The 11,915-nt window shown below is 35.1% G+C and overlaps 1 protein-coding gene across 2 annotated transcripts; it reads right to left on the reverse strand.

Moving 5' to 3' along the window:
- Positions 1 to 2,287: 2,287 nt before the first annotated feature.
- On the reverse strand, positions 2,288 to 10,287 carry LOC116883546 (prolactin-8A9-like). 2 transcript variants are annotated; one of them, XM_032884716.1, is made up of 6 exons: positions 10,196 to 10,287; positions 7,402 to 7,580; positions 6,410 to 6,448; positions 5,482 to 5,589; positions 3,574 to 3,753; positions 2,288 to 2,621 (listed from the first exon to the last, which is right to left on the reverse strand). In XM_032884716.1, exons 1-6 carry the CDS (start codon positions 10,221 to 10,223, stop codon positions 2,433 to 2,435), a joined length of 723 nt encoding a protein of 240 aa, XP_032740607.1. In that variant the 5' UTR covers positions 10,224 to 10,287; the 3' UTR covers positions 2,288 to 2,432. The 2 variants fall into 2 exon arrangements, with proteins under 2 accessions (XP_032740607.1, XP_032740608.1); XM_032884717.1 differs by having other exon boundaries at positions 7,402 to 7,577; positions 10,196 to 10,276.
- Between the last annotated feature and the right edge of the window lie 1,628 nt (positions 10,288 to 11,915).

The raw sequence follows: 11,915 nt of genomic DNA on the forward strand, positions 1-11,915 counted from the left end.
GTACATATTCCTGTAGAGATGATGCCATGGGGTGGGCAGTTATCCAGGAAGCACCTTTTCAGAGACAAAGGTAGAGGCAACTTTTGGAATAAATAAATGAAATAACTAATTAATGAAACAATATCTCATATCCCCTTACTACATTGCAGAGCCCTTCCTGATTGTTATAGGAAATGCTTGTACGTGTATTTGAGAGTGTTTCTAGTCCCTTTCTTTTTTGTAGCATTTCATACTCACCTATCCTCCCAAGCATATTTATTTTACAATAATCCACATTGCTTTTGCAGTACATTATTCTACTTTTCTGTTGTACTCTGACATATACAGAAGCTTTTCAGATTGAGATATAACATACCATATAATAGATGCTTAATTTTCAAATATTTCCTGATTTTAAAATTACATCATGTTTCTGTCACAAAACTTTAGATATATCAAATATTTTCTTTAAAAGTGAGTGTTCCTCAGTTGCACGAGGTTCTTTGTGTGAGAATAAGGATTATGGGCTTAAGTACATCTGTGGGGCTCTGTGCTGGAAGTTTGTCAAAGATTTCTCTGGTCAGGCTACGTGTCTGGGTACAGGAGAAGGGAAGAGAACTCAGGTATTTGTTGTTCCGCCTCTGTTTCAGACCAGGCTTATCCAGCAGGAGACTGACTAGCTGTCAAGGGATGCAGGAGGGCTTCTGTTGGTGATTTCAGCAGAGCAGAACTCTTCCCCAAGTGGCAGTGTTACAGCTCTTAATGACAGACCTCTCAAACGACAGAGTAACTCTTGCACCTCTTTAATCCTGATCATGATTCTTAAATACCGTTTTTGGATGGGTCAGTGTCAGACAGGAACCTCCTATTGTTTTGGCCTGAGAGCTTGGGAACACTTCATCTACAAAGTTGGAGGCATGGTCCTGCTTCTATGATTGGACTGTCTTGAGCCTGCATGACCTGTGATCATGTTCTCACCTGTGGAGGAGGGGCTTGGGGCATTGCCCTATGTGACTGGTCTGTCTCAAACCTCTCTACAGGGGTATATGGGGATCTGAAGCTAGTGAGGTTTTAATCTCCTGGAAGATTTGGAATGTGCCTGCCATCCTTTTTAGGGTCACTGAGTATTCGACCTATCTTGACCAGAAATCAGGGTACCTTTCACAGCCACTGCCCTACACACACATCTATCATTTTATCTTTGTTTAGCTTATGATTGGGCTGTCACATTCATAGGACTTTATAGGTGTTAACATTTGTCATTTCTGAGAGACCCAATTTCAAAAAAAATCCTCCCATCATCTGAATCTTACAACACTTCTGCCCCATATTAGAGCTCTGAACCTCCAGTGCTAATGTACCGTAGATGTATTATTGGGGACTTGCTCTAAGTCTGTATTTTGATTGGTTGTAGTTTTCTGTAATATTCATCCAATACCTTAGCAGGTTATAGAACAATAAAACAAGAAATATATATATATATATATATCAAGAAAATGGTACAATCTATATAAATACATAGAATCAAAAAGTATAAACCCTTATTATCATAGCACTTAAAATATGACTGAAGAAAAAAACCCAAGTGACAAGGATCCCCTTTCATACTAAGCAGAATGACAGATAGCTGGTTACTTCATTGGAGTTTGTCAGACATCCCAAGAGTTTCTCCATCTTAAAACTCCTATCGTTTTAGTATACAAATCATATGAAGACATTTTAAATTGTCACAGAGGATAAAAAGGACCTCTTAGACAGAGAAATAAGAATATACAAAACATACCAAAAATCATGCTACATAGGTACAAATTTATACTTGGGCTTATGACACATTATGAAGAGGTCTTGATTAACTGATATTCAAATACAAATTATCCTAAAACAAATTTCATTTTTAAAAATAACCTTTTGGAAATTGTATACATTCAGTGTATAATTCAGTGTATCTTTATCATGTCCACTTCTTGTCCCCTCTTCTCCAAGATTTCTTAAGGCTATGCAGTCACAAAGCAATGATATTGAAGTGACTATGCTTTTCACTGTGAACATTGTTTCCCAAGGAAAGTCAGGATCTCAGGAAGCATTAAAAAATGATATTTATGGTTAGGATACCTGGATTCGTTAATGACTTTTATTCTTTAATTATAATAATTTTGATGTTCACTACTTTTCTGTGAAGTAAATTGTGAATTTATTGAAGTAAGGTGAAAATGTATTTTCAAGCTTAGCATCTAATGTAAGTTGAGTTGTGCAACCTAACTTTATTATTATGTATTCTACTCACAGAACAAAAGATGCGTAGACATTATAGATTTGGACATTTCCAAAGAGAATGCTTTTATTTTTTAAAAAGAGACCCATTATACCCACACATGCATCCAAAAGGTATACAGTTAATAGAAAGTTCTCAGCAAATCTACCCTACCTTCAAAGCAAGTAGAGTAGATGTGCACTTAGCATTCTTTCCCTGTTATGCGACACATCAATGTTCTCAGATGAAATTTAGTGTAGAATATATCAACACGTAGGCAGTGAGAAATGTTAAAAATTGCCAAAAATTTTTCACTTTTTTCATTTGATTTTATGGATGAAAGATAGTCCCAGCTGATAAATTTTTCCTTCATCTTTGCTGTAGGATAGACCTAAAAATCAAAATGATAGACAGTTACTTGATTATAGAGTCTGTGTTTTTTCTCATTTCTGATGTGTTCAGTTAGAAAAATGCATTCAGAAATGTGCTACTTCCATGAAATTTATGAATTTTTATTATCTAAGGAAAGTGACTCTCAAATAGGCTTTTGATATCTATGGTAAAGACTCATGTGCATTTGTGCTAACATGCAGTTGATCACAGAGGATGTATGCTCTCTCAGAGGCAGAGGAAAAGCAGAAAATCTCTATTTGATTCTGGGACAATGCAGGACCTCATGTCCGTTTCTCACTTAGAAAACTCGTACATGTCCTTTCATATATATTTCACAGAAGCAGATATGCACCATTTTCTTTTATACATTTCAACTATATCCATCCTTCATGAAGTATATGTATGAAAATGTGATGAGGATCAGATGGTGATGTAATATTAAGAGTCAAGGAATGACTATGATCTAAAGACCTGAGTTCTTTTCACTCCAACCAGGAAAGGTATTCTTTAACTCCCTATGAGGAACAGCTTTGTTTCATTCTGATTCTCAGTGTGGAAGGTGATGAAAAGCATCTCTACGAATGTTAGAGCTGCCAGCAACCTATTAGAACAGTGGTTCTCAATCTTTTTAAGCTGTGAATTTTAATATAATTCTTCATTCTGTCATAACCCCAATACAAATACTATTTTCGTTGATCATTATAACTGTACTTGTGCTATCGTATTTAATTTTAATGTAAATATCGGATGTGCAGCATATGTGATATGTCATCATTTTAAAGGGTCATATGCCCCCCAAAGAAGTCATGACCCACAGGTTGAGAAGCACTCTCTTATGGGAAGATTGTTTATGTTTCACTCTAGAAAAATGAGCTATTTGAGGTTTTCTTTTTAAAATTACACATACTGCTTCTTTTATGAATGAGAATAACTAATGGGAAATTGCTCACCTTGGTGAGTATCCACCTAAGGTCCTCCAGGATTTCTCTGTTGTTTTCTTCTATATCCTTAGCTTTTGAGAGGATGACTTCAGGAACATTTTGCATGCCTCTCAGTTCAAGCACTAGATGGAATAAAGGGCTGATCCAGGAACCCACAAAATTGATCATCATTTTTAAATACTTTTTAGTCTGAGAAAACACAATAGAAACATGGTATTAAAAGAATTTCAGTGCAGGAGGTTTGTTGCATATAATGCCATGTAAATAAGCTGAATTGAAACGTATTTTTACTATGTATATATGACGTGTGTTGTTTAGATGTTATATTTAAAAAATAGTCTATTGTCTGCAAAGTAAAACAAATTCTGATCTGTATCAATTACCGTTTTTCTGAGGTTAGGTGATCATTTTTATTTCTCTCCATGCAACCTTAACAGCTTCCTTCTAGCAAGATCATTAATTGGTTATTTGTTTATCAGTTGGTAAAACAGATCTTACTGTGATTCAATGTTGGCCAATAATATTTGGCTCAGAAAAGATAGATTCACCAGCTGGGGACTAGTGACTCATTTCCTTTCAAAGATTTATGTACTCCAATGAGTCATGGCATTCATTAATGTACCCATTTCTTATTTCTAGGTGAATTTAAGAAATTAGAATAAAGATAAAATGAATAGAGCATAGTACTCATCAATGTGTTTTCTCCTTTCCTCTGACAGAACATGTTATTAGCATGTATATGTGAAGAACATAGCATTGGTTTTTAATAATTGGATCAGTTCAAATCACTACAGAATTTTGCTACTCTAGTTCAAATTTGACTTAATCTGTTCATTGTACTGATGTTTCTTAGTTTTCGCAGTGGTCATGAATATGAGGATTGATTAGAGCACATCCACTTCAATGGAAAAGTGTAAAAGACATTAAAGGAAGGTGCCAACAAATGGTGATGCCAATTCACGATAGCATGCTGTTATGTTATTAAGAATGAGATAGGCAGTTGGATGAAGTGCACACTGGCATTCTTAAAGTCTATGCAGGTGGAAATATCCTGTACCACTTTTCAAAACCTATTTTTTTTGTTTAGTAACTCAAATAATACCATCTGTAGTTAAGATTCTTTGAGCGTCATATATAGGGATCCTAAACAAAGTGCTTTGTTACATGTCTAACAACATTCTAGCTCTCAAAGAATTTTTCTTAATTTGTTTGTCTTCATTTTCTTTCACTATTTTCAAATAATATGCAAATTAGATATTATGACTTGCTATTACAAAGAAATAAAATTAGGAGATGATAGTAACCATAAAATAGAACTGCTATGATAAATAGATCTTCTCATTGTGAATTTGGGAATTTTTGAATCCTAAGGAATATACTAATATTTCAGAAGACTACTCTGCTCATCTGGTTTTCAGTTGAGCCACAGAGAATAATAGAAGGATTAAGAGATATGTATAAATAGAAATGGGACCAGGACAGGATTGAAAATCAAGAAGTGTTTATGGGGGGGTTGTGTTCAGTAACATAGAATGCCACCATGCAGAAGCCATTCTATATAACTAATACAGTCGTGTTGTTTTCCCAGATTTAGGAGTGAGTATATGATCATAGATAGCCAACTTATCTCTAAGAATCCTAAAAATTACTATTTAAATTTTTAGTGGCAAGTCATTGCTAAATACCATTTTCTAAATAGTCTATTCTATTTAAGTATCTGCTGCACTATCGTTGGGTATTTGGTTTTATTTATAATTTATCAGTAATATAATCTGATTATTTTTTATATTTCTACCTCCATTTTTTTCTGCATGCATGATTGCTGAATCTATCAAAATGCCTGCAATAAACAACTGCACCACACACTCACAGAAGATTATTTCTGGTGTTTTACATAAAACTATTGAGGACACTCACTTTGATGTTTTCATGTTCAGGTCCATGAAGTGGTGGGTTTGTGCTGTTAGAAGGGCAGTGATATCTGGCTCTGTAAACAGCCTGATCATGCCTATACATGCGTGCAACCTGCAAATAAAAGATACAGTTCCAAAATTGTATAAATGAACTGATGACCAGAATACTATTTTATTGAATTTATAAATTAAAACAATAAGTACTTCATAAAATCAGATATTAAGATATTAAGAAAGTGCCTATTACCCAATTCTGTGTCTATGCATTGTATCTGCAATTTTGTTTGTTTTTTTACTAACTTTTGAATATTTATATTTTAATTCTCTTTTTCTCCTTTCTTCTTACTTATCCAAAACTTACTATTTGAAAGGCAGACACTAAAAGGAGTAAATTATCAAGTACTGAACATTTTATTTATCATTTTTCTCTAATATCTGAACACAAAGCCATGTCACATGCTTATCAGCCTTCTTATTTTGTATCAATAAACACTGATAGGTTCTTATGCATACATCAAAATTATAGATTTTTTAATGTAATACTGAATACATATAGCTGTGCATGTTATAATAGTTTTAGAATGAAATCGTGTGCATCATGACAAAACTACTCTCAAAAGTCTATTTTACCAGAAACTATATAAATCTAAGTCTACAAAATATGAAATTTATCAATTCATGTTATATGTTGGATTAATTGTTGTGTACTTGCCGAAGTTTTAAATTTATGTAAACATATTTTAAAATTTAATATTTACTTCTAATAATCAACTATATCCTCAGTAGTTAATGGATTATTATGAAGGTTAAGAAGTAGAACTGTCAGGTAAGAGCAGGAAGTACAAATATTGTCAAATGCTTTCTCATCTAAGTTGCGATCATTGACATGAGGCTCCTTTGGAGGAGCAACCAGAAGAAAATGAGATACTTACCAGTGTTACAAATTGTGCAGATGAGAATGGATTGTGGTACTAAGTAATATTAAGAAAAAAACGACATCTAGTTAATAAAATAACAACAGGAAGACATGTTTATTGCAAACAGAAACACATTTTCTTAATATCCATTACATTTAAGGTTTTCCTACTTCTGTCATTCCTTTTTTGTCTGACCTTAAGAAATGACATGTACGGGGTTGGGGATTTAGCTCAGTGGTAGAGCGCTTGCCTAGGAAGCGCAAGGCCCTGGGTTCGGTCCCCAGCTCCAAAAAAAAAAAAAAGAAATGACATGTAGCTATCAGAAGAAAGGAATAGATACACTTCTATTCCTGCTCCAAAATTGGACAAATTCTATCACTGAAAATCTTTAATGCACAATTGCTAGTAATTAGGGGCTTCTTGAAAAACTAGATTTTCTTTCTTTCTTTGTTCCTTCCTTCCTTCCATTCTTCTTTCTCTCCCTTCTTCCTCCTCTTTCTTCCTTTCTTCCTTTCTTCCTTTCTTCCTTTCTTCCTTTCTTCCTTTCTTTCTTTCTTTCTTTCTTTCTTTCTTTCTTTCTTTCTTTCTTTCTTTCTTTCTTTTCTCCTTTCTTCTTTCCTGCCTTCCTGTCCTCTCCCCCTCTTTCATTTCTTTCTACCATCTTCCCTTCCTTCTTTCCTTCCTTCCTTCCTTTCTTTTTTTGCTTTTGTTTGTTTTGTCTGTCTTACTGTCTTCCTTTCTTCTTCACATACTTCAGTTTATCTATTTTACAAATATATGCTTCACTGTAATGCACATCTGGTACAGTGAATATCAGCAGTGTGCTAAATGAACATGGTCAATGGAATTTCATGATCTTGAATGAGAAATGAGAATTCTTCCACTAGTATCAGTAGTTGGTGCATTCTTTCCCTATGAATATGTGTTTTCTGATATTTGAATCATGGTAATTAGTGTCTCAATGACTAGTGAAGTTCAGACATTAGCATGGATATTGAGTTACTTACAAACTCTTCATGTATTTGCTCAGCAAGATTCTGGATGACTTCAGCTCGCTGGATGGCACTGTTAAATGTGTTCACAAGGGGATCCCAGCAACCCCCTTCTTCCAGGTGACAAGCAGGAACTGATGCAGTTTTCTCCCACAGAAGCAAGTTTGATATCACCAGCATCAAGAGTGCCCCTGCTGCAAAGAAACAATAGCCACTTGCAGATGATGCATTAAATCTGAGTTTCCATAGACCCAACTGACTCAGGAATATTTTAGCTGACAAAAGTTTTCTTTAGTGAATGACTTGGCATTGAATATCTAAAATGGCAGATAAAAATCACTGTACACACTTAGTTGAGTAGTTGTGGTTTTCTGTATAATATCTTAAGAAGCAGGTGATTCCACATTTTTTATTGTTTCAGAAGTGCTTCTAAATTTGCAAATGTCTGACACTTGGATTAATTCTGTTTGTATTTTAAATAATTTTAGATGGTTTAGCTTCATTGAAGACTAAGCTCATTTCGGTTAATGAAACCTATGAAGAATTTGTAATTTTTAAACTTCATGTCTGAGGCCAAAGTTTTTGACACTGATGGGACAAGGACTACCCACTTTACCTGCTTGCTTCTTCTACATGTTTGAAAATAAATAAACAAAGGATGATCACTACTACAGAAGATGATTTAAACGTTCTTCTGAAAATGATATCAGCTTGCGAATGCTAACTTACAATAAAACTCCTTCAGAATTTATTGTATCAAAAACTTCAGATCGTTTCCTTTAAAGTTGATCTTAATAATATTTCCAGGAGCAGATTTGATTCTCATAATTGTATTCTGCATATATTCATAAAGGAGCTGTCTGACATGGTCAAAACTTATCCTAGTGGCATATTATTGATGTTGCAGAAGTCAGAACAGCAACTGTTCTTACTTTCCTCTTCACATGGCATAGCACTCCACATCTTTCCAGCAGAGAACACCATTTCTATTCTGAGACTCAGTTTTATCAAAGATCATTATTACTTAGAAAGAATCAATTTTATCACTATGCTGTCATGGTAGATGATTTAGAAGCTTGATTTGATATACTTTCCTTTTCTTTATAACACTCAACTTTAAAAGATGTGACAATTATCAGGATTAGCCTCAACTTCCAAATAGCTACCCATGAGGCACAAAAATGGGAGCCTTACACTTAAGGCTAAGGGACAATAGTAGAGTAAGATGAAGAATGAATATTAGCAGTAGAATTCCACAATGTTTGCTGAAGAAATGTTCATTATTTGATTATTCATTACCAAATGTCCAGCCCTAAAATAATAGGCATATGAGCAACACTAAAGGAATTAATAGTTTGTGTATATGCATCTAATAATGATTAATGAAAAAGTCCCTGGGATTAATGAAAAATTTGAAAGGGACCATGGGAAAGAGTTTTTGAGGAGTTGGATGAGTGATATAATACAGTAGTCGTGCATAAAATTTTCAAAATGAATAGAAACATAAAAATGTCTTCTTGGTCCATTTAAAATTATTTTTGTTATCATCTCATTTTTTCTTTTAGCAAATATCACCTCAAAATATGGTGTTTGTCAACATCCCATTGCTCTTGCTTTGTGATGTCACTTGGTTTGGACTGAACTGGAAAACTGTAAAATACATAACCCGGTGTTTTTGTATACTTCAGGCTTCAGAACTTAGATTCTTCAGATGTATTTCAATGGGAGGACTCATATAAAATACCCACAATCACAATTCTGTTTCTTTTGCCTTGCGATAAGATGAATTGGACTCATTGACTTTAATTTTCTATGTCTCGAGCTCCAAAATATTGTCCTTAAGAGCTGTAATATCTGTTCTAGAAAGTGTCCCATGCATCACAAACTGCTTAATGATCCCCATCACTTCTATTCATTGGATACCAGCAACTCTTTCCTCCTTCTATCACTTCAATACAGAAGGTGACACAAACTACCTTGGAATATTGCAATATATCACGATTTAATAGATGTCGAATATTGCTAATCCAGTTGTCTCTTATGCCCTGTACATTTTCTTCTACTCCATAATTGTTCCTGTCTGAAAGAACTGCAGGAATAAAAGTGGAGAAGAACCTGGAGAAAAGGAAATCTAGTGATACGCCCAAATTAAGATCCAGCTCAATGTTTGGGGGACATCCTGACCCTATGGTGTGCTCACAAAAAGGGACCCACCATGGTTTCCTCCAAAAGACCCAACAAGCAGCTGAAAGAGTCAGATGCAGATATTTACACTAAATCAATAGACAGAAGCTGTTGGAATAATCTGGAAGAAGCTGAATCAGAGGATGATCCTATAGGAGGACCAGCAGTCTCAATAACCTGGTCCCCTGAGATCCCTCAGACACTGGGCCACAAACCAAGCAGCATACACCAGCTGATATGAGGCTTCCAATACATGTGCAGCAGAGGACTGCCAGGTTTGAACTCAGAGAAGATGCATCTAACCCTTAAGAGATTAGGGGTTGTGGGGGTGGGCACATCATTGTGGAGATAAGGGGAGGATGTATAGGATGTGGAACAGACAGGGGGTAGACCAGGAGGTGGATAAAATCTGAAATGTAAAATAAATAAATAAATAAACAAATAAATAAATAAATAAATAAATAAAAGTCTATTCTGAGTTCTTATCTTAGTATACTTTGAACAAATATCCCATCACAAAAGTTAGAATATCAAAGCATAAAAAACGAATTTCATTAAAATAAACTCAGAGAATCACTCTACTGTATACTTTAACTTAAAGAGGTACAGCAGGGAGTATACTTACAAAAACGAGGTTGACTCAATGGCAGCATTATTGCCAAGGACTTCTCAAGCAGAATGAGTTCTTACTCTGGAGAGCTGCTTCACTGGAGTCCTACATTTGGCTAGTTCTCCTCTCCTTATATAGTGTAGCAGATAGCCCCAAGGGCATGTGCAGCCATGAGACAGCAAGAAGTCACGTAGAGAATCCCTCGTTCATGGACTATGTCTGTCTATCTTCAGGGAATGTTAACAGTTTAATTACAACACTTATCTGTGTCTGGATGATTTTGTTTTACTTGTTTCTACATGTTGATTATTGTCCAAATTATTTTTGAAATCTCTGAAACCATTTCAGTGGCCTGATGATGAGTAGTCAGATCACACCAGGAGAATAGTATTGTTAATAATTACTCCCCTTTCCTTAGACTCATATTATTTCTATCATCTTTTTTCTAATATTTATGCAAATATTCTTTACTGAATATTTGACCACTATGATATAGCATTAGTAAATTATCTATAGTGCTATGATGAATTTCTACTACCAATCACTCACTACTCTGAAGAGTGTTTTTCTAAGAACTAAGCTGACAGTTACAATAATCTGCATTTGTGATGGTTTGCATGTGCTTGGCCCAGGGAGTGGCATATTAGAAGATGTGGCCTTCTTGGAGGCAGTATAGCACTGTGGAGCTGGACTTGGAGACCTTCTTCCTAGCTGCCTGAAGATGTTCAGTTTGTTCCTGGCTTCCTTTGAGCGAAGATGTAGAACTCCTGCACCATGCTTTCCTTGATGCTGCCATGCCTTGGTGATAATGGACTGAATCTCTGAACCTGTAAATCAGCCCCAATTAAATGTTTTCCTTTATAAAATTGGCATTGATCATGGTGTCTGTTCACAGCAATAAGACCCTAACTAAGACAATATGCTTAAAGTAGCATTTAGAAGTCAATTTGAAAGGGACAAGATGAATTTAGCAGAAAAAAAATTTGTTAACTCCTCTCTAGAACATATGACCTCTCAAGTAAAGGATTGAGCATTGATGTACAATACAAAGTATAGATATAGTCCTTGCAATTGTTCTTAATCACACCAGAAGTTTGTTTATTTTTTCATTGCACCAAAAACAGTTTTGCCACTATTATCATAGTGAATGTAAATTTATATACTTACTGCTTGTATAAGCACTAGGGCCATAGTACCACTGGTGAACATTGCACACACACACACACACACACACACACACACACACACACACACACACACACACACACACACAAGCATCCTCATAGTGGCATCCAGATGCGGCAATTGATCATAGAGGGATCTTCCATCTCAATGCCAACCAAATATCTCCATGTTTTTGAATGAAAGTATGTGCTACCTAAAGAACTTAGATAAAACACTTAGTTCTAGGGTTCATGCAGAAGGAAATACAGCTGCAAGAATGATGTGAGGGAATTCAGAAGCCCAACTGAAGATCTCTTGGGAAGTTAATTCCGATCTAAGGATACTCTGATCCTGGGTATTTAATTCAATAAGTACATGGTTCTCAGGAAACACTTTCACTGCATATATGTATACTCTCAAGCTCCATTATGAACTGTATTTAGTATGCTTTCAGATTCTTAAAATGATTAAAGAGGGTAAGGCAAGATTTATGTAATGGAAGCTTTACTGAGTAGCCACACTTTTGTTCACCTACTGCTACCTGCTCAAGAAACCATGAATTTACTTCCTG

The sequence above is a fragment of the Rattus rattus genome, chromosome 14 (assembly GCF_011064425.1).
Source record: "Rattus rattus isolate New Zealand chromosome 14, Rrattus_CSIRO_v1, whole genome shotgun sequence".
Lineage (NCBI taxonomy): Eukaryota > Metazoa > Chordata > Mammalia > Rodentia > Muridae > Rattus > Rattus rattus.

What these genes read in the sequence shown, in the direction of transcription:
- LOC116883546 (XM_032884716.1), bottom strand. Translation starts at nt 10,223, where the DNA reads ATGCTGCCATTGAGTCAACCTCGTTTTT. An exon ending in CTGAACATGAAAACATCAAA is followed by an intron (nt 3,754 to 5,481) that starts GTGAGTGTCCTC and finishes GTGTTTTCTCAG; the next exon opens with ACTAAAAAGTATTTAAAAAT. An exon ending in TTAGGTGGATACTCACCAAG is followed by an intron (nt 2,622 to 3,573) that starts GTGAGCAATTTC and finishes TTTGATTTTTAG; the next exon opens with GTCTATCCTACAGCAAAGAT.